At 50.3% G+C, this 25,000-nt stretch overlaps 1 protein-coding gene across 1 annotated transcript in view; it reads right to left on the minus strand.

Annotated features, from left to right (window-relative positions):
• Positions 1-25,000, minus strand: part of LOC128706178 (neuroglian) — a gene marked incomplete in the record, with an annotated part of 1,637,481 nt that overhangs the window by 698,387 nt on the left and 914,094 nt on the right. The window contains 1 exon segment of the mRNA XM_070093335.1: positions 330-477. Coding sequence (XP_069949436.1) covers positions 330-380 — 51 coding nt within the window.

Below are 25,000 nucleotides of genomic sequence, written 5' to 3' on the forward strand. Positions count from 1 at the left end.
GTGACCAGATGGTCTTCCTGCACCCCACCCTCAGGAACGAGCCACCAGCTGGTCTTCCTGCACCCCACCCTCAGGAACGAGTCATCAGATGGTCTTCCTGCACCCCACTCTCAGGAACGAGTCATCAGATGGTCTTCCTGCAACCCACCCTCAGGAACGAGTCATCAGATGGTCTTCCTGCAACCCACCCTCAGGAACGAGTCATCAGATGGTCTTCCTGCAACCCACCCTCAGGAACGAGTCACCAGATGGTCTTCCTGCAACTCACCCTCAGGAACGAGTCACTTTTAATGGTTATGTTATCGTATTACTATAAAAGAGACACTTACCTTGCAACTTTGTGAACTCATTGTCGTCTGTTGCCTGAGAGGCACTGGCATCGGGTCCTTAGCCTGATGGCACTGAGGCACTCACGTCAGGTTCTCAGTCTATTGGCAGTCAAGAACTCACGACTGGGTTTCAAATCTTCTTATGAATCTGTAAAACAAAAAGAAAACAAAATTAAGAACATAGGTTGTGGAAGGTCAGTTAGGCGGCCGCTCACCTGAAGTTACCCACATCACCTGTTTGGTCGTCCACTCTGATGGTATCTGTCGTGTTGTCGGCTTCATGGCGGTTGGGTGGGAGGGTCCCGGGGAGTGGATGTGGGAAGGAGAGGGATGGGGCGGGGATGGAGAGGTGGGGGAGGGGGAGATGGAAGGTGGGTGGGGGAGGAGGTCCAAGACTGGGGTGGAGGGTAAGGGACGGGAGGGGGAACATGTGGATTTGATGGATCAGCACTAAAGAAAAGTACATAATTTAAGACAGGCAGACACCTTTCCTCCACAACTCCACCTCTCGCTCTCTCTCCTCTATTTCTGTTCCAAGTGTACGTAGCATATGCTGTTGAGACTATTTGTTAGTGATGTAGCATATGTTGTTGAGACTACTTGTTAATGTGTAGCATATGTTGTTGAGACTACTTGTTAATGTGTAGCATATGTTGTTGAGACTACTTGTTAATGTGTAGCATATGTTGTTGAGACTAGTTGTTAGTGATGTATATCATATGTTGTTGACAACAGTTGTTAATGACGTGTAGCTCAGCTCAATTTTCAATCTGAAGAATCTGATTTCGATTTCCAGGAATGGCGAGATATATAAGCGTCTCTCTATACCTACTGTCTAAAATCACTTAACTTTAAATAGGTATCTGGGTGTTAGTCGACTGTTTTGGGTCCCATCCTAGACAAAGGCCCGAATAAGAATGAAACATTCTAGTTTATTTCGCTGAGATATTCTAGGGTGTATATACATAGAATATGGATAATCTTGTATACGTGCATTTGTCATCTTTCACCCATACAGTTAGTATGAACATAATTTGTACCTTCATGACCAAAAGAAATGATTATTAATGCTGGACATGACTGAGAGTTTGGTCACGCTTGCCCAGATGGGCGTTTAGTCTCTTGGGATCCCTCTCGTGCTTGTGAGGCCGCTTGTGGTGCCTGGGGGATCTCTCTCGTGCTTGTGAGGCCGCTTGTGGTGCCTGGGAGATCTCTCTCGTGCTTGTGAGGCCGCTTGTGGTGCCTGGCGGATCTCTTTCGTGCTTGTGAGGCCGCTTGTGTGCCTGGAGGATCTCTTTCGTGCTTATGAGGCCGCTTGTGGTGCTTGGGGGATCTCTCTCGTGCTTGTGAGGCCGCTTGTGGTGCTTGGGGGATCTCTCTCGTGCTTGTGAGGCCGCTTGTGGTGCCTGGGGGATCTCTCTCGTGCTTGTGAGGCCGCTTGTGGTGCCTGGGGGATCTCTCTCGTGCTTGTGAGGCCGCTTGTGGTGCCTGGGGGATCTCTCTCGTGCTTGTGAGGCCGCTTGTGGTGCCTGGCGGATCTCTTTCGTGCTTGTGAGGCCGCTTGTGTGCCTGGAGGATCTCTCTCGTGCTTGTGAGGCCATCTATGGTGCCTGGAATCTCTCTCGTGCTTAGTGGTGCTTGGGGGATCTCTCTCGTGCTTGTGAGGCCGCTTGTGGTGCCTGGGGGATCTCTCTCGTGCTTGTGAGGCCGCTTGTGGTGCCTGGCGGATCTCTTTCGTGCTTGTGAGGCCGCTTGTGTGCCTGGAGGATCTCTCTCGTGCTTGTGAGGCCATCTATGGTGTCTGGGGATCTCTCTCGTGCTTACGAAGCCGCTTGTGGTGCTTGGGGGATCTCTCTCGTGCTTGTGAGGCCGCTTGTGGTGCCTGGGGGATCTCTCTCGTGCTTGTGAGGCCGCTTGTGGTGCCTGGCGGATCTCTTTCGTGCTTGTGAGGCCGCTTGTGTGCCTGGAGGATCTCTCTCGTGCTTGTGAGGCCATCTATGGTGCCTGGGAATCTCTCTCGTGCTTATGAGGCCGCTTGTGGTGCCTGAGGGATCTCTCTCGTGCTTGTGAGGCCGCTTGTGGTGCCTGGGGGATCTCTCTAGTGCTTGTGAGGCTGCTTGTGTTGACTACGGGGTGTCTCTCTCGTGTTTGTGAGGCCGCTTGTGTTGACTAGGGAATGTCTCTCGAGCTTGTGAGGCTGCTTGTGTTGCCTGGGGGATCTCGCTCGTGCTTGTGAGGCCCCTTATGCTGTTTGCGGGATCTCTCTCGTGCTTGTGAAGCTGCCTGTGTTGCCTTGGGGATCTCTCTCGTGCTTGCGAGGCCGCTTGTGTTGCCTGGGGATCTCTCTCGTGCTTGTGGTGCCTGGGGGATCTCTCTCGTGCTTGTGAGGCTGCATGTGGTGCCTGGGGAATATCCTGACAATGTTTGAACTATTAAACACTTGTGGTACTGAAGACTTTTTCTCTCTCGAGTTCTCGCTCCGCATACAACGCCGAAAACCACAGAACTCAGGTTTGCTCTATAATTATTAGATTATCAGAATTAATATTATTTTGTAGTAGTAGTAGTAGTAGTAGTAGTAGTAGTAGTAGTAGTAAAGTAGAGGTATATTTACTAGCATCATATCAATCCTGTGACAGGATTTATTACAATAATTCATCCTATGAGCAGTAGATATTAATTACTTAATTAATTAATTTTAGTGCAAGGTATTATTTCATTTATTTACTATAACCAGACTTGTTTCAGTAGCTGCGCTATCCAAAATTTTTATCCTGGGTATCACATGACCCCCAGCCTCCTGTACGCAAGGAAGTGCTCTAGCAGCTATACCTCAAAACCTTTAATATGCAGAGAAGCTGCAGCTCAACTCCTTCATCCCTCCCAAGAGGTTCGGGCGCTGAAGATGAACAGTGTGAAGAGGACCATTAGTGTTAAATGGTAAGACTTGAGGAGCCTCATACTTGAAGCTTAACTACCTCAACTGGCCCACTAACTGTATCAATACTAACAGAAAAGCTGGGGATCAACACCCTCAAGGGACCCAAGAACTTGAGTTCAACCCCGTTAAACACTATAATGCAAGACAAATACCTTTCCGAAGCATGGCGGACAATGCCTTAAGATTTCTATTAATTAGACTCTAGATACCCATGATGACTGGATGATGGAAATTGTGTCTCGTGCACAAACACAACAACAACAAACTCATTGATCGTAATGAAGCTCATACAAGATATTCTATAACAACAAAAGGAGACCTTGATTAACTGTAAAATTAAAAAAAAACGCAACTTATAAACCCAATAACAATGCAAACCTTAGAGAAACCAAATATACCGTCAAACAAAGTTTTAAGCCGGTCAGAAAAAAACATTCTTTCCGGGTTCTTTTTGTTAATTATGTTATAAGCTTAACAAATTTGAAGTTATTCAAAAGAAACATTGATAAGTTAACGTCATGAAAAAATACAATAATATTTTTGTCAATAAAACTGGCAAACTCGCATCTTCACATAGCAACAGCAAACCGATTTTTTCTGAGTAAAATACAGTAGTTATAACAGTTTAAAGCCGATCAGTCGAGTCATTCTCAGGTTACTGCACAGAAACCAATATTACACTTTGATCTATAATAAAACTGGAAGAACTTGCGTTTGAACTAACCAGTAGCACCAAACTTTTCTTTAAGTAAATAACATCAATGTTGAAAGTTTGAAGCCAGTCAGAAGAAGCATTAACTTGTTATCGCATGGAAGTCTTGGAGGAAGAAAAAATGGAAAGAAAATCTGTTGTCTACTGGAAGCAACTCATTTCAGTCGATGCATAATTCAGAATGAGTCAGGGAAGATTAATTACATTAACATAAATTGATTACTTGTGGAGAGTTCAATCTCCCGCTTCTTGATCCACCCAGCAGCAGCAGGTAGTGTAACGTCCAGGACTAACAGTCTGTGCTGGAGAGCCGGGAGTAATGTTGGGGCTCTCTGTGCAGTATCATAACTTGGAGAGAGAGAGAGAGAGAGAGAGAGAGAGAGAGAGAGAGAGAGAGAGAGAGAGAGAGAGAGAGAGAGAGAGAGAGAGAGAGAGAGAGAGAGAGAGACAGACAGACAGACAGACAGACAGACAGAGAGAGAGAGAGAGAGAGAGATAGAGATAGAGAGAGAGAAAGAGAGAGACAGACAGACAGACAGACAGACAGAGAGATAGACAGACAGACAGACAGACAGACAGACAGACGGAGGGAGAGAGAGAGAGAGAGAGAGAGAGAAAAAAAGTGTGTGATAGCACTGGACATTGCTGGCGCTTTCGACCGGGTGTGGCAGCAGGGCCTCTTAGCAAAACTTCAAGCACTGTGAATTGCAGGCTCTACGCTATGTCTCCTCAGTGATTACCTTCATGGTAGATCTCTAAGTGTAGTTCTCAATGGAACGGAATCAGCAAGACATCCTATTGGGGCAAGTGTTCCACAAGGAAGTGTGCTGGGTCCATTGTTATGGAATGTCTACTTCAACGACCTTCTTCATCTCATCCCAGAATCACATGCATATGCAGACGACTGTACACTGACATTCACTTATCCAAGAGAAGAAATGCCAGCTGCTCTAAGCTACATCAATCACCAGCTGAGAGCTATATCAGCTTGGGGAAATAGATGACAAGTAACATTTGCACCTGAGAAAACGCAAATGATGATCGTCTCTAGGCACCATAATGGTAATGCTGGTGCAGTAGTAAGGATGAATGAGAGGGTGTTGGCACCTGGAGAAGAAGTTGATATCCTTGGAGTGAAATTTGACTCCAAACTAACCATGAAGAACCATGTTGTAAATCTTGCAAACAAGGCAGCCAGGAAGCTTACAGCACTTCGCCGTATCTCGCATCTGCTTGACAGTAGGGGTTGCAAGATCCTGTACGAGGCACAAGTACGCTCACACCTTGAGTATGCTCCACTTTCTTGGTTTGCCTGCCCCCCCCCTCTCATCTGCGACTGCTTGACAGAGTAGAGAACAGAGCAAGACGTCTCATCTCTCACCTGGACCCATCCTGGATAGATCTGTCATTTCAGCAGAGCCTTCAACATAGGAGGGATGTGGGTGGCCTGTTATGTACAAGGCCAATATTATCAAAGTACCACACTTGGATCCACTTCGAGGACAGAGTGAAACAAGCTTTTATGCCACAAGACGGGCAGAAAGCAGCAACTTCACTCTGGCTGTACCCTTCTCCAGAACATCACTCCATCTGAGATCATACGTACCCAGGATGGCTCGAGTCTGGAACACATTTGTACAGCATAATGATGTCAGCGAGATAAAGTCAGTTGATCAAATGAAAATGCTGGTCCACAGATGGCTCCAACTTTATCCTGTTCCCTTCTTGTATGTCTCATAACAATAAAAATGCTTTCAAATGAGCTGATGTAGGTAACAGCTCTTAGCTTGCCAATAAAGTTAGGAATCCTTAACCTGCAAATAGCTTGTTAATAAAGCTAGGATCCTTAACTTTGTCAAACCCTGAAAAAAATAGAAAAAAGAGAGAGAGAGAGAGAGAGAGAGAGAGAGAGAGAGAGAGAGAGAGAGAGAGAGAGAGAGAGAGAGAGAGATCATTTTTCCAACTTTTCTCATTTATTTATGTTTCAATATAAAAGTGAGTGACAGCGAACAGAAAAAGTTATGCGTACAGTTTTTAAGATACATTTACAATACTTTAATATACTTGACGAGATGTCCAAGATTCAGAAGGACCTAGAGAGAGAGAGTTGGTAATTCCATCAATATTTTATACGCTATGTTTATACACAGTCACATCAACAACAACAGCAGCAACTCTTGTCAAGATACAGCTGGAGGAATGTTGAGTCTCCAGACAGAAACGAGACAGCGTTAGAGTCTCCTGTAAACACTCAGCTGATAATCACTGTCCTCTCAAGTTAAGTCTTTGCTGTAGTTAGATTTAGTTCCTTTAATTAGAGAAATTTATCACCACATAAGTAAACAAAAATAGGGATATTTTGTTAAGATGTTTTGGGCCGGTTAATTATAAAAGCATCAGTAAGAAGCTACTGTAAATATGTCTCAGTTTTTAAAATATCGTCTGTGCTTAATTTTGCCAAAACTATGAGATTATAATGAATGATATCGATAATTAGCTGCATTTTGGTCGCTACGACATTTAAGAAACACATCCCTATACTTCATAAGCAGAGCTCAATGTACCTCAGATGCTGCCACAACGAGTAGTGCAGACTGCTGCAAAAGTTGTTAATTGAACAACTTTTGCAGCAGTCTTGAAGACACACAATGTTAGGAACTTTACAGTCAGAGACATTCTTCAATCTTTGCTTGAAAACCCACATTCAATTTTGTCCCTTCAAACTGGCACATCAACACCGACTCAGCTCGTTAACAATACCAACCTTCCTTCCAGCAAGCAATACAAGCACTGGTAGCAAGAGCCATTCAGAAGTTGCATTCTCAAGATATTACACAGAAAAAATTAATATATGTTTATAAATCAAAATTAGCAGCTTGATACCTACATGATGTAATAAAAGTCTGACTTTCCTTCTAGTCAGCTGAGACGTTGTGAAGTTACATACCTTTATTCTCTAATATGCTGTCTGCTTATTCTGGCACTTGGTTCCCTGTTTTAAGGGTAGGTTAGGTAAGGGTACGTTAGTTTAAGTTAAGTTAGGATAGGTTAGGTGAGGTTAGGTTAGGTTAGGTTAGGTTAGGTTGGGTTAGGTTAGGTTAGGTTGGGTTGGGTTAGGTTAGGTTAGGTTAGGTTGAGTTAGGTTGGGTTAGGTTAGGTTGGGTTAGGTTGGGTTAGGTTAGGTTAGGTTAGGTTGGGTTAGGTTGGGTTAGGTTGGGTTAGGTTGGGTTAGGTTAGGTTAGGTTAGGTTAGGTTAGGTTAGGTTGGGTTAGGTTAGGTTAGGTTAGGTTAGGTTAGGTTAGGTTAGGTTAGGTTGGGTTAGGTTAGGTTGGGTTAGGTTGGGTTAGGTTAGGTTGTCCTCTATAAAACAAAAAATATAACATAACACACATAATTATGTCTGATCTTCACTCTTCAAGGAGCCTCATCAGTCACCCATTTGACTGTCTGCAACAGTGAAATGATCTTATATTAAGAGAACGTGGCTGGGTGACACTCAGCTGTTCTGCCGTTAAAAGGAACTGTTTTGTAAGCACGAGACCAGAGAACAGTCAACTGTTTATAGTACTGTTGATTATTATTATTTTTATTATTATTATTATTATTATTATTATTATTATTATTATTATTATTATTATTATTATTCACGAGAAAACGCTAAAACTGTTAGGGTCATGTAGGAACTGGAGTATAAGAGAGATGGCGAGGGGTAATTAAGTTTGATCCGAGGAGGGTGAGGGTTGCTTCAGTTTCTTGGATCACGAGCACTTTCATTGAAGGGTTCTCTCGGTGTATGTACAGTGCTCAGGCAGCAACGGTAGAAAGGAGAGCTCAGGCAGCAATGATAGAAGACGATCATACTCAGGCAGCAATGATAGAAGACGATAATATTTAGGCAGCAATGATAGAAGACGATAATACTCAGGCAGCAATGATAGAAGACGATAATACTCAGGCAGCAATGATAGAAGACGATCATACTCAGGCAGCAATGATAGAAGACGATCATACTCAGGCAGCAATGATAGAAGACGATAATACTCAGGCAGCAATGATAGAAGACAACCATACTCAGGCAGCAATGATAGAAGACGATAATACTCAGGCAGCAATGATAGAAGACAACCATACTCAGGCAGCAATGATAGAAGACGATAATACTCAGGCAGCAATGATAGAAGACGATCATACTCAGGCAGCAATGAGAGAAGACGATAATACTCAGGCAGCAATGATAGAAGACGATAATACTCAGGCAGCAATGAGAGAAGACGATAATACTCAGGCAGCAATGATAGAAGACGATCATACTCAGGCAGCAATGAGAGAAGACGATCATACTCAGGCAGCAATGACAGAAGACGATAATACTCAGGCAGCAATAATAGAAGACGATCATACTCAGGCAGCAATGATAGAAGGCGATCATACTCAGGCAGCAATGATAGAAGACGATCATACTCAGGCAGCAATGAGAGAAGACGATCATACTCAGGCAGCAATGATAGAAGACGATAATACTCAGGCAGCAATGATAGAAGACGATCATACTCAGGCAGCAATGATAGAAGACGATAATACTCAGGCAGCAATGATAGAAGACGATAATACTCAGGCAGCAATGAGAGAAGACGATAATACTCAGGCAGCAATGATAGAAGACAATAATACTCAGGCAGCAATGATAGAAGACGATCATACTCAGGCAGCAATGAGAGAAGACGATAATACTCAGGCAGCAATGATAGAAGACGATCATACTCAGGCAGCAATGATAGAAGACGATCATACTCAGGCAGCAATGAGAGAAGACGATCATACTCAGGCAGCAATGATAGAAGACGATAATACTCAGGCAGCAATGAGAGAAGACGATAATACTCAGGCAGCAATGATAGAAGACGATAATACTCAGGCAGCAATGATAGAAGACGATAATACTCAGGCAGCAATGATAGAAGACGATAATACTCAGGCAGCAATGATAGAAGACGATAATACTCAGGCAGCAATGATAGAAGACGATAATACTCAGGCAGCAATGATAGAAGACGATAATACTCAGGCAGCAATGATAGAAGACAATAATACTCAGGCAGCAATGATAGAAGACGATCATACTCAGGCAGCAATGATAGAAGACAATAATACTCAGGCAGCAATGATAGAAGACGATCATACTCAGGCAGCAATGATAGAAGACGATCATACTCAGGCAGCAATGATAGAAGACGATCATACTCAGGCAGCAATGATAGAAGACGATAATACTCAGGCAGCAATGATAGAAGACAATAATACTCAGGCAGCAATGATAGAAGACGATCATACTCAGTGATAGAAGACGACTCAGGCAGCAATGATAGAAGACGATAATACTCAGGCAGCAATGATAGAAGACGATAATACTCAGGCAGCAATGATAGAAGACGATAATACTCAGGCAGCAACAGAGTTACCACCAGCACCACACAAAGTTACCACCAGCACCACACAAAGTTACCACCAGCACCACACAAAGTTACCACCAGCACCACACAAAGTTACCACCAGCACCACAAAAAGTTACCACCAGCACCACACACAGTTACCACCACCACCACACACAGTTACCACCAGCACCACACACAGTTACCACCAACACCACACACAGTCACCACTACTACCACACAAAGTTTCCACCACCACCACACACAGTTACCACCACCACCACACACAGTCACCAACACCACCACACAAAGTTTCCACCATCACCACACACAGTTACCACCACCACCACCACACACAGTCACCAACACCACCACACAAAGTTTCCACCATCACCACACACAGTCACCACCACCACCACCACACACAGTCACCAACACCACCACAGAAAGTTTCCACCATCACCACACACAGTTACCACCACCACCACCACACACAGTCACCAACACCACCACACACAGTTACCACCACCACCAAACAAAGATACCACCAGCACCACACAAGGTTACGACCAGCACCACACACAGTTACCACCACCACCACACATAGTCACCACCACCACCACACACACTTACCACACATAATCACCACCACCACCACCACACAAAGTTACCACCAGCACCACATAAAGTTCCCACCAGCACCACACACAGTCACCACCACCACCACACACAGTCACCACCACCACCACCACACACAGTCACCACCACACACAGTTACCACCACCACCACGACGCACAGTCACCACCACCACCATCAACACACACAGTCACCACCACCACACACAGTCACCACCACCACTACACACAGTTACCACCACTACATAGCCACCACCACCACACACAGTCACCACCACCACTACACACAGTTACCACCACTACATAGCCACCACCACCACACACAGTCACCCCCACCACCACCACACACAGTCACCACCACCACTACACACAGCCACCACCACCACACACAGTCACCATCACCACCACACACAGTCACCACCACCACCACACACAGTCACCCCCACCACCACCACACACAGTCACCACCACCAGTACACACACTCACCACCACCACACACAGTCACCATCACCACCACACAAAGTCACCACCACTATACACCCTCACCACCACCAACACATACAGTTACCACCACCACACACAGTCACCACCACCACCACGCATAGTCACCACCACTACACGCAGTCACCACCACCACCACCACACACAGTCATCACCACCACCACCACACACAGTCATCACCACCACCACCACACACAGTCATCACCACCACCACACACAGTCATCACCACCACCACCACACACAGTCACCACCACCACCACACACAGTCACCACCACCACACACAGTCACCACCACCACACACAGTCACCACCACACAGACACCCCCACCACCACACACAGCCACCACCACCACCACACACAGTCACCACAACCACCATACACAGTCACCGCCACCACCACCATGACACATAGTCACCACCACCACCACCACCCTCACATACAGTCACCACCACCACCACCACCACCACCACCACCAACACACACAGTCACCACTACCAACACACATAGTTTCCACCACCACCACACACCGTTACCACCACCACCACACAAAGTTACCACCACCACCACACACCGTTACCACCACCACCACACAAAGTTACCACCACCACCACACAAAGTTACCACCACCACCACACAAAGTTACCACCACCACCACACACAGTTACCACACACAATCACCACCACCACCACCACCACACAAAGTTACCACCACTACCACACAAAGTTTCCACGACCACTACACACAGTTACCACCACCACCACACACAGTCACCACCACCACCACCGCACACGGTCACCACCACCACACAGAGTCACCAACAACACCAGACACAGTCACCATCACCACCGCACACAGTTTTGACCACCACCACAACAGTCACCACCACCACCATGCACAGTCACCACTACCACCACACAAAGTTACCACAACCACCACACACATTTGTCACCATCACCACGACACACAGTCACCACCACCACCACCACCACCACACACAGTTGCCACCACGACCGCTACACATAGCCACCACCCCTAAACGCAGTCACCACCACCACAACACACAGTCACCCCCACAACCACCACACACAGTCACCACCACCAGTACACACACTCACCACCACCACACACAGTCACCACCACCACCACCACCACCACACATAGTCACCACCACTACACGCAGTCACCACCACCACCACCACACAGTCACCACCACCACCACCACCACCACCACCACCACCACCACCACCACCACCACCACCACAACCACCACCACCACACACAGTCACCACCACCACTACCACACAGTCACCAACACCACACACAGTCACCACCACTACAATACAGTCACCATTACCACCACACACAGTCACCACCACCACAATACAGTCACCAACACCACCAACAGTCACCACCACACACAGTCACCACCACCACCACCACACACAGTCACCACCACCACACACAGTCACCACCACCACACACAGTCACCACCACCACACACAGTCACCACCACCACCACACACAGTCACCACCACCACCACCACACACAGTCACCACCACCACACACAGTCACCACCACCACCACCACACACAGTCACCACCACCACCACACACAGTCACCACTACCACCACTCATAGTCACCACCACACAGTCACCAACACCACACACAGTCACCACTACCACCACACAGTCACAACCACAACAATATAGTCACCACAACCACCACACACAGTCACAACAACCACCACACACAGTCACCGCCACCACCACCACCACACACAGTCATCACCACCACCACCACCACCACACACAGTCACCACCACCATCACCCCACAGTCACCACCACACACAGTCACCACCACCACCACACACAGTCACCACCACCACCACACACAGTCACCACCACCACCACACACAGTCACCACCACCACCGCACACAGTCACCACCACCACCACACACAGTCACCACCACCACACAGTCACCACCACCACCACACAGTCACCACCACCACAACACAGCCATCACTACCACCACGCACAGTCACCACCACACAGTCAGCACCACCACCACACAGTCACCACCACACAGTCACCACCACCCCCACACAGTCACCACCATCACAACACAATCACCACCACCACACACAGTCACCACTACACAGTCACCACTGTTACAAAAAACGCGATTCTAAAAACTTAGAGATCTCCAGTGAATACTAGAAGGACTGCCCTTCTAGCATCCAGCCTGTTACTGGGTTTTCGTAACAAGTAGTCAGTATCCTTGTCCAATTATCCATTAAAATTCAGTATTGTTTAATAGCGCTTTAGGATTACAACTGGTAGGCTACTAACTAGAAAAATTAAAAATTTAATAAATTTATTAAGTCTAGAGGTATATTATCAAAGTAAATTAAACCACAGCAATCAAAATAAAATCAATCTCTCGAGTTCAATATTATTGTGCTAAAAGCACATATCACATTTATAATTCTTAAGTACCGTCAGGTACATTAACATTTAATAAGATATTACAAATATGTACAAGTAAGTGTGTGTATGTGTGTAAGTGCTCTAAGTAGTTCGCTATGTCTCACGACTCGACTAGACTTAAACAAGTGACTGACAAAGTCCTCAAATAAACTAACTTCTTGACCGACTGGCAACCCGAACAGTCTGCTTGAACAACAAAGAATGCTAAGCCCAATAGCAATGCAATATCAAGCGACTGCGACACAGAATCAGGAACTGGGAAATAGTATAACGACACTAAGTAGGGACCATCAGCAAATCCTCCACAAAAGTTACAAAACTCCCATACTACTGAATCTATATGTTCAGCATAGGAAAAACGCGACTGTGACAATACACAGAAACCAGTACAAAATTAGGTCAGAAGCTATAGCTCGGGACCTGAGATGTTCAGAGTGTCTAAGCGACACACAACCTCAGTACAACGTCGAAAATCACTAAGTCTATACAATGTTCTGTGAACAGAGTTCTACAGAACTAACAAGAATAATGAGACAGACAATCTGTCCAACCACCAAGCGAGTCTACAGCAGACTCAAACTTCACGAGAGGTGAGGACACCCCCCCTCGATCACGTGATAGCTACGTGGACAACTGCAGCTCAGAAGCCGGCAGTATAACGAGCGACAAGCGATAATTACAGTAGTTTGACAATCAAGACTAACTGAGCACATTTTATATACATCCTAACAATATGTAATATGTAATATCCTAACAACATAAGCTACGTCAAATAACAATATAAGGCAATACATTTGCGATTTAGCTATTATCGCAAATATAAGCAATATAAAATTAAATGAAAAGGTAATATACATTACATATATACATAATAATCATTGTAACCCATTCAGGGGTTGCAACACCACCACCACCACACAGTCACCACCACCACAATACAGTCACCACCACCACAACACAGTCACCACTACCACCACGCACAGTCACCACCACCACCACACAGTCACCACCACCACAACACAGTCACCACTACCACCACGCACAGTCACCACCACCACAACACAGTCACCACTACCACCACGCACAGTCACCACCACCACCACACAGTCACCACCACCACAACACAGTCATCACTACCACCACGCACAGTCACCACCACACAGTCACCACCACCACAACACAGTCATCACTACCACCACGCACAGTCACCTCCATCACCACACAGTCACCACCACCACCACACACAGTCACCACCACCACCACACACAGTCACCACCACCACCGCGCACAGTCGCCACCACCACCACACACAGTCACCACCACCACCACACACAGTCACCACCACCACCACACACAGTCACCACCACCACCACACACAGTCACCACCACCACCGCACACAGTCACCACCTCCACCACACACAGTCACCACCACCACCGCACACAGTCACCACCACCACCACACACAGTCACCACCACCACCGCACACAGTCACCACCTCCACCACACACAGTCACCACCACCACCACCACACAGTCACCACCACCACAACACACAGTCACAACCACCACACACAGTCACCACAACCACCACCACACAGTCACCACCACCATAACACAGCCATCACTACCACCACGCACAGTCACCACCACCACCACACAGTCACCACCACCACACACAGTCACCACCACCACCACACACAGTCACCACCACCACCACACAGTCACCACTACCACCACACAGTCACCACCACCACAACACAGTCATCACTACCACCACGCACAGTCACCACCACACAGTCACCACCACACAGTCACCACCACACAGTCACCACCACACAGTCACCACCACACAGTCACCACCACACAGTCACCACCACACAGTCACCACCACACAGTCACCACCACACAGTCACCACCACACAGTCACCACCACACAGTCACCACCACACACGCACCTGTCAGCATCATCGTAAAAACAGTTTTTTATCCTCGCCAGATTCATATCAATTTCGGAATCTGTGTTGGCTATTCCACTCTCAACTGCATCAACAACTCTCCCGTCCCATCCATACGTGAGACAACTCTCCCGTCCCAACCATACGTGAGACAACTCTCCCGTCCCAACCATACGTGAGACAACTCTCCCGTCCCAACCATACGTGAGACAACTCTCCCGTCCCAACCATACGTGAGACAACTCTCCCGTCCCAGCCATACGTGAGACAACTCTCCCGTCCCAACCATACGTGAGACAACTCTCCCGTCCCAACCATACGTGAGACAACTCTCCCGTCCCAGCCATACGTGAGACAACTCTCCCGTCCCAACCATACGTGAGACAACTCTCCCGTCCCAACCATACGTGAGACAACTCTCCCGTCCCAGCCATACGTGAGACAACTCTCCCGTCCCAACCATACGTGAGACAACTCTCCCGTCCCAACCATACGTGAGACAACTCTCCCGTCCCAACCATACGTGAGACAACTCTCCCGTCCCAGCCATACGTGAGACAACTCTCCCGTCCCAACCATACGTGAGACAACTCTCCCGTCCCAACCATACGTGAGACAACTCTCCCGTCCCAACCATACGTGGGACAACTCTCCCGTCCCAACCATACGTGAGACAACTCTCCCGTCCCAGCCATACGTGAGACAACTCTCCCGTCCCAACCATACGTGAGACAACTCTCCCGTCCCAACCATACGTGAGACAACTCTCCCGTCCCAACCATACGTGAGACAACTCTCCCGTCCCAACCATACGTGAGACAACTCTCGCGTCCCAACCATACGTGAGACAACTCTCCCGTCCCAACCATACGTGAGACAACTCTCCCGTCCCAACCATACGTGAGACAACTCTCCCGTCCCAACCATACGTGAGACAACTCTCCCGTCCCAGCCATACGTGAGACAACTCTCCCGTCCCAACCATACGTGAGACAACTCTCCCGTCCCAGCCATACGTGAGACAACTCTCCCGTCCCAACCATACGTGAGACAACTCTCCCGTCCCAACCATACGTGAGACAACTCTCCCGTCCCAACCATACGTGAGACAACTCTCCCGTCCCAACCATACGTGAGACAACTCTCGCGTCCCAACCATACGTGAGACAACTCTCCCGTCCCAACCATACGTGAGACAACTCTCCCGTCCCAACCATACGTGAGACAACTCACCCGTCCCAACCATACGTGAGACAACTCTCGCGTCCCAACCATACGTGAGACAACTCTCCCGTCCCAACCATACGTGAGACAACTCTCCCGTCCCAACCATACGTGAGACAACTCTGCCGTCCCAACCATACGTGAGACAACTCTCCCGTCCCAACCATACGTGAGACAACTCTCGCGTCCCAACCATACGTGAGACAACTCTCGCGTCCCAACCATACGTGAGACAACTCTCCCGTCCCAACCATACGTGGGACAACTCTCCCGTCCCAACCATACGTGAGACAACTGTCCCGTCCCAACCATACGTGAGACAACTCTCCCGTCCCAACCATACGTGAGACAACTCTCGCGTCCCAACCATACGTGAGACAACTGTCCCGTCCCAACCATACGTGAGACAACTCTCCCGTCCCAACCATACGTGAGACAACTCTCCCGTCCCAACCATACGTGAGACAACTCTCCCGTCCCAACCATACGTGAGACAACTCTCCCGTCCCAACCATACGTGAGACAACTCTCGCGTCCCAACCATACGTGAGACAACTGTCCCGTCCCAACCATACGTGAGACAACTGTCCCGTCCCAACCATACGTGAGACAACTGTCAAGTCCCAACCATACGTGAGACAACTCTCCCGTCCCAACCATACGTGAGACAACTCTCGCGTCCCAACCATACGTGAGACAACTGTCCCGTCCCAACCATACGTGAGACAACTCTCCCGTCCCAACCATACGTGAGACAACTCTGCCGTCCCAACCATACGTGAGACAACTCTCCCGTCCCAACCATACGTGAGACAACTCTCGCGTCCCAACCATACGTGAGACAACTGTCCCGTCCCAACCATACGTGAGACAACTGTCCCGTCCCAACCATACGTGAGACAACTCTCCCGTCCCAACCATACGTGAGACAACTCTGCCGTCCCAACCATACGTGAGACAACTCTCCCGTCCCAACCATACGTGGGACAACTTTCCCGTCCCAACCATACGTGAGACAACTGTCCCGTCCCAACCATACGTGAGACAACTCTCCCGTCCCAACCATACGTGAGACAACTCTCGCGTCCCAACCATACGTGAGACAACTGTCCCGTCCCAACCATACGTGAGACAACTCTCCCGTCCCAACCATACGTGAGACAACTCTCCCGTCCCAACCATACGTGAGACAACTCTCCCGTCCCAACCATACGTGAGACAACTCTCCCGTCCCAACCATACGTGAGACAACTCTCGCGTCCCAACCATACGTGAGACAACTGTCCCGTCCCAACCATACGTGAGACAACTCTCCCGTCCCAACCATACGTGAGACAACTCTCCCGTCCCAACCATACGTGAGACAACTCTCCCGTCCCAACCATACGTGAGACAACTCTCGCGTCCCAACCATACGTGAGACAACTCTCCCGTCCCAACCATACGTGAGACAACTCTCCCGTCCCAACCATACGTGAGACAACTCTCCCGTCCCAACCATACGTGAGACAACTGTCCCGTCCCAACCATACGTGAGACAACTCTCCCGTCCCAACCATACATGAGACAACTCTCCCGTCCCAACCATACGTGAGACAACTCTCCCGTCCCAACCATACGTGAGACAACTCTCCCGTCCCAACCATACGTGAGACAACTCTCCCGTCCCAACCATACGTGAGACAACTCTCCCGTCCCAACCATACGTGAGACAACTCTCGCGTCCCAACCATACGTGAGACAACTGTCCCGTCCCAACCATACGTGAGACAACTCTCCCGTCCCAACCATACGTGAGACAACTCTCCCGTCCCAACCATACGTGAGACAACTGTCCCGTCCCAACCATACGTGAGACAACTGTCCCGTCCCAACCATACGTGAGACAACTCTCCCGTCCCAACCATACGTGAGACAACTCTGCCGTCCCAACCATACGTGAGACAACTCTCCCGTCCCAACCATACGTGAGACAACTCTCGCGTCCCAACCATACGTGAGACAACTCTCGCGTCCCAACCATACGTGAGACAACTCTCCCGTCCCAACCATACGTGGGACAACTCTCCCGTCCCAACCATACGTGAGACAACTGTCCCGTCCCAACCATACGTGAGACAACTCTCCCGTCCCAACCATACGTGAGACAACTCTCGCGTCCCAACCATACGTGAGACAACTGTCCCGTCCCAACCATACGTGAGACAACTCTCCCGTCCCAACCATACGTGAGACAACTCTCCCGTCCCAACCATACGTGAGACAACCAACCATACGTGAGACAACTCTCCCGTCCCAACCATACGTGAGACAACTCTCCCGTCCCAACCATACGTGAGACAACTCTCCCGTCCCAACCATACGTGAGACAACTCTCCCGTCCCAACCATACGTGAGACAACTCTCGCGTCCCAACCATACGTCAACTGTCCCGTCCCAACCATACGTGAGACAACTCTCCCGTCCCAACCATACGTCCCAACCATACGTGAGACAACTGTCCCGTCCCAACCATACGTGAGACAACTGTCCCGTCCCAACCATACGTGAGACAACTCTCCCGTCCCAACCATACGTGAGACAACTCTCCCGTCCCAACCATACGTGAGACAACTCTCCCGTCCCAACCATACGTGAGACAACTCTCCCGTCCCAACCATACGTGAGACAACTCTCCCGTCCCAACCATACGTGAGACAACTGTCCCGTCCCAACCATACGTGAGACAACTCTCCCGTCCCAACCATACGTGAGACCACTGTCCCGTCCCGTGAGACAACTCTCCCGTCCCAACCATACGTGAGACAACTCTCCCGTCCCAACCATACGTGAGACAACTCTCCCGTCCCAACCATACGTGAGACAACTCTCCCGTCCCAACCATACGTGAGACAACTCTCCCGTCCCAACCATACGTGAGACAACTGTCCCGTCCCAACCATACGTGAGACAACTCTCCCGTCCCAACCATACGTGAGACAACTCTCCCGTCCCAACCATACGTGAGACAACTGTCCCGTCCCAACCATACGTGAGACAACTCTCCCGTCCCAACCATACGTGAGACAACTCTCCCGTCCCAACCATACGTGAGACAACTCTCCCGTCCCAACCATACGTGAGACAACTGTCCCGTCCCAACCATACGTGAGACAACTCTCCCGTCCCAACCATACGTGAGACAACTCTCCCGTCCCAACCATACCATACGTGAGACAACTGTCCCGTCCCAACCATACGTGAGACAACTCTCCCGTCCCAACCATACGTGAGACAACTCTCCCGTCCCAACCATACGTGAGACAACTCTCCCGTCCCAACCATACGTGAGACAACTCTCCCGTCCCAACCATACGTGAGACAACTCTCCCGTCCCAACCATACGTGAGACAACTCTCCCGTCCCAACCATACGTGAGACAACTCTCCCGTCCCAACCATACGTGAGACAACTCTCCCGTCCCAACCATACGTGAGACAACTCTCCCGTCCCAACCATACATGAGACAACTGTCCCGTCCCAACCATACGTGAGACAACTCTCCCGTCCCAACCATACGTGAGACAACTCTCCCGTCCCAACCATACGTGAGACAACTCTCCCGTCCCAACCATACGTGAGACAACTGTCCCGTCCCAACCATACGTGAGACAACTCTCCCGTCCCAACCATACGTGAGACAACTCTCCCGTCCCAACCATACATGAGACAACTGTCCCGTCCCAACCATACGTGAGACAACTCTGCCGTCCCAACCATACGTGAGACAACTGTCCCGTCCCAACCATACGTGAGACAACTCTGCCGTCCCAACCATACGTGAGACAACTGTCCCGTCCCAACCATACGTGAGACAACTCTCCCGTCCCAACCATACGTGAGACAACTGTCCCGTCCCAACCATACGTGAGACAACTCTCCCGTCCCAACCATACGTGAGACAACTCTCCCGTCCCAACCATACGTGAGACAACTCTCCCGTCCCAACCATACGTGAGACAACTCTCCCGTCCCAACCATACGTGAGACAACTGTCCCGTCCCAACCATACGTGAGACAACTCTCCCGTCCCAACCATACGTGAGACAACTCTCCCGTCCCAACCATACGTGAGACAACTGTCCCGTCCCAACCATACGTGAGACAACTCTCCCGTCCCAACCATACGTGAGACAACTGTCCCGTCCCAACCATACGTGAGACAACTCTCCCGTCCCAACCATACGTGAGACAACTGTCCCGTCCCAACCATACGTGAGACAACTCTCCCGTCCCAACCATACGTGAGACAACTGTCCCGTCCCAACCATACGTGAGACAACTCTCCCGTCCCAGCCATACGTGAGACAACTCTCCCGTCCCAGCCATACGTGAGACAACTCTCCCGTCCCAGCCATACGTGAGACAACTCTCCCGTCCCAGCCATACGTGAGACAACTCTCCCGTCCCAGCCATACGTGAGACAACTCTCCCGTCCCAGCCATACGTGAGACAACTCTCCCGTCCCAGCCATACGTGAGACAACTCTCCCGTCCCAGCCATACGTGAGACAACTCTCCCGTCCCAGCCATACGTGAGACAACTCTCCCGTCCCAGCCATACGTGAGACAACTCTCCCGTCCCAGCCATACGTGAGACAACTCTCCCGTCCCAGCCATACGTGAGACAACTCTCCCGTCCCAGCCATACGTGAGACAACTCTCCCGTCCCAACCATACGTGAGACAACTCTCCCGTCCCAGCCATACGTGAGACAACTCTCCCGTCCCAGCCATACGTGAGACAACTCTCCCGTCCCAGCCATACGTGAGACAACTCTCCCGTCCCAGCCATACGTGAGACAACTCTCCCGTCCCAACCATACGTGAGACAACTCTCCCGTCCCAACCATACGTGAGACAAGTCTCCCGTCCCAACCATACGTGAGACAACTCTCCCGTCCCAACCATCCGTGAGACAACTCTCCCGTCCCAACCATACGTGAGACAACTCTCCCGTCCCAACCATACGTGAGACAACTCTCCCGTCCCAACCATACGTGAGACAACTCTCCCGTCCCAGCCATACGTGAGACAACTCTCCCGTCCCAGCCATACGTGAGACAACTCTCCCGTCCCAACCATACATGAGACAACTCTCCCGTCCCAACCATACATGAGACAACTGTCCCGTCCCAACCATACATGAGACAACTCTCCCGTCCCAACCATACGTGAGACAACTCTCCCGTCCCAACCATACGTGAGACAACTCTCCCGTCCCAACCATACGTGAGACAACTCTCCCGTCCCAGCCATACGTGAGACAACTCTCCCGTCCCAACCATACGTGAGACAACTCTCCCGTCCCAACCATACGTGAGACAACTCTCCCGTCCCAGCCATACGTGAGACAACTCTCCCGTCCCAACCATACGTGAGACAACTCTCCCGTCCCAACCATACGTGAGACAACTCTCCCGTCCCAACCATACGTGGGACAACTCTCCCGTCCCAACCATACGTGAGACAACTCTCCCGTCCCAACCATACGTGAGACAACTCTCCCGTCCCAACCATACGTGAGACAACTCTCCCGTCCCAGCCATACGTGAGACAACTCTCCCGTCCCAGCCATACGTGAGACAACTCTCCCGTCCCAACCATACGTGAGACAACTCTCCCGTCCCAACCATACGTGAGACAACTCTCCCGTCCCAGCCATACGTGAGACAACTCTCCCGTCCCAACCATACGTGAGACAACTCTCCCGTCCCAACCATACGTGAGACAACTCTCCCGTCCCAGCCATACGTGAGACAACTCTCCCGTCCCAACCATACGTGAGACAACTCTCCCGTCCCAACCATACGTGAGACAACTCTCCCGTCCCAACCATACGTGAGACAACTCTCCCGTCCCAGCCATACGTGAGACAACTCTCCCGTCCCAACCATACGTGAGACAACTCTCCCGTCCCAACCATACGTGAGACAACTCTCCCGTCCCAACCATACGTGAGACAACTCTCCCGTCCCAACCATACGTGAGACAACTCTCCCGTCCCAACCATACGTGAGACAACTCTCCCGTCCCAACCATACGTGAGACAACTCTCCCGTCCCAACCATACGTGAGACAACTCTCCCGTCCCAACCATACGTGAGACAACTGTCCCGTCCCAACCATACGTGAGACAACTCTCCCGTCCCAACCATACGTGAGACAACTCTCCCGTCCCAACCATACATGAGACAACTGTCCCGTCCCAACCATACGTGAGACAACTCTGCCGTCCCAACCATACGTGAGACAACTGTCCCGTCCCAACCATACGTGAGACAACTCTGCCGTCCCAACCATACGTGAGACAACTGTCCCGTCCCAACCATACGTGAGACAACTCTCCCGTCCCAACCATACGTGAGACAACTGTCCCGTCCCAACCATACGTGAGACAACTCTCCCGTCCCAACCATACGTGAGACAACTCTCCCGTCCCAACCATACGTGAGACAACTGTCCCGTCCCAACCATACGTGAGACAACTCTCCCGTCCCAACCATACGTGAGACAACTGTCCCGTCCCAACCATACGTGAGACAACTCTCCCGTCCCAACCATACGTGAGACAACTCTCCCGTCCCAACCATACGTGAGACAACTGTCCCGTCCCAACCATACGTGAGACAACTCTCCCGTCCCAACCATACGTGAGACAACTGTCCCGTCCCAACCATACGTGAGACAACTCTCCCGTCCCAACCATACGTGAGACAACTGTCCCGTCCCAACCATACGTGAGACAACTCTCCCGTCCCAACCATACGTGAGACAACTGTCCCGTCCCAACCATACGTGAGACAACTCTCCCGTCCCAGCCATACGTGAGACAACTCTCCCGTCCCAGCCATACGTGAGACAACTCTCCCGTCCCAGCCATACGTGAGACAACTCTCCCGTCCCAGCCATACGTGAGACAACTCTCCCGTCCCAGCCATACGTGAGACAACTCTCCCGTCCCAGCCATACGTGAGACAACTCTCCCGTCCCAGCCATACGTGAGACAACTCTCCCGTCCCAGCCATACGTGAGACAACTCTCCCGTCCCAGCCATACGTGAGACAACTCTCCCGTCCCAGCCATACGTGAGACAACTCTCCCGTCCCAGCCATACGTGAGACAACTCTCCCGTCCCAGCCATACGTGAGACAACTCTCCCGTCCCAGCCATACGTGAGACAACTCTCCCGTCCCAACCATACGTGAGACAACTCTCCCGTCCCAGCCATACGTGAGACAACTCTCCCGTCCCAGCCATACGTGAGACAACTCTCCCGTCCCAGCCATACGTGAGACAACTCTCCCGTCCCAGCCATACGTGAGACAACTCTCCCGTCCCAACCATACGTGAGACAACTCTCCCGTCCCAACCATACGTGAGACAAGTCTCCCGTCCCAACCATACGTGAGACAACTCTCCCGTCCCAACCATACGTGAGACAACTCTCCCGTCCCAACCATACGTGAGACAACTCTCCCGTCCCAACCATACGTGAGACAACTCTCCCGTCCCAACCATACGTGAGACAACTCTCCCGTCCCAGCCATACGTGAGACAACTCTCCCGTCCCAGCCATACGTGAGACAACTCTCCCGTCCCAACCATACATGAGACAACTCTCCCGTCCCAACCATACATGAGACAACTGTCCCGTCCCAACCATACATGAGACAACTCTCCCGTCCCAACCATACGTGAGACAACTCTCCCGTCCCAACCATACGTGAGACAACTCTCCCGTCCCAACCATACGTGAGACAACTCTCCCGTCCCAGCCATACGTGAGACAACTCTCCCGTCCCAACCATACGTGAGACAACTCTCCCGTCCCAACCATACGTGAGACAACTCTCCCGTCCCAGCCATACGTGAGACAACTCTCCCGTCCCAACCATACGTGAGACAACTCTCCCGTCCCAACCATACGTGAGACAACTCTCCCGTCCCAACCATACGTGGGACAACTCTCCCGTCCCAACCATACGTGAGACAACTCTCCCGTCCCAACCATACGTGAGACAACTCTCCCGTCCCAACCATACGTGAGACAACTCTCCCGTCCCAGCCATACGTGAGACAACTCTCCCGTCCCAGCCATACGTGAGACAACTCTCCCGTCCCAACCATACGTGAGACAACTCTCCCGTCCCAACCATACGTGAGACAACTCTCCCGTCCCAGCCATACGTGAGACAACTCTCCCGTCCCAACCATACGTGAGACAACTCTCCCGTCCCAACCATACGTGAGACAACTCTCCCGTCCCAGCCATACGTGAGACAACTCTCCCGTCCCAACCATACGTGAGACAACTCTCCCGTCCCAACCATACGTGAGACAACTCTCCCGTCCCAACCATACGTGAGACAACTCTCCCGTCCCAGCCATACGTGAGACAACTCTCCCGTCCCAACCATACGTGAGACAACTCTCCCGTCCCAACCATACGTGAGACAACTCTCCCGTCCCAACCATACGTGAGACAACTCTCCCGTCCCAACCATACGTGAGACAACTCTCCCGTCCCAACCATACGTGAGACAACTCTCCCGTCCCAACCATACGTGAGACAACTCTCCCGTCCCAACCATACGTGAGACAACTCTCCCGTCCCAACCATACATGAGACAACTGTCCCGTCCCAACCATACGTGAGACAACTCTGCCGTCCCAACCATACGTGAGACAACTGTCCCGTCCCAACCATACGTGAGACAACTCTGCCGTCCCAACCATAC

This window comes from Cherax quadricarinatus, chromosome 3 (genome assembly GCF_038502225.1).
Source record: "Cherax quadricarinatus isolate ZL_2023a chromosome 3, ASM3850222v1, whole genome shotgun sequence".
Classification (NCBI taxonomy): Eukaryota; Metazoa; Arthropoda; class Malacostraca; order Decapoda; family Parastacidae; genus Cherax; species Cherax quadricarinatus.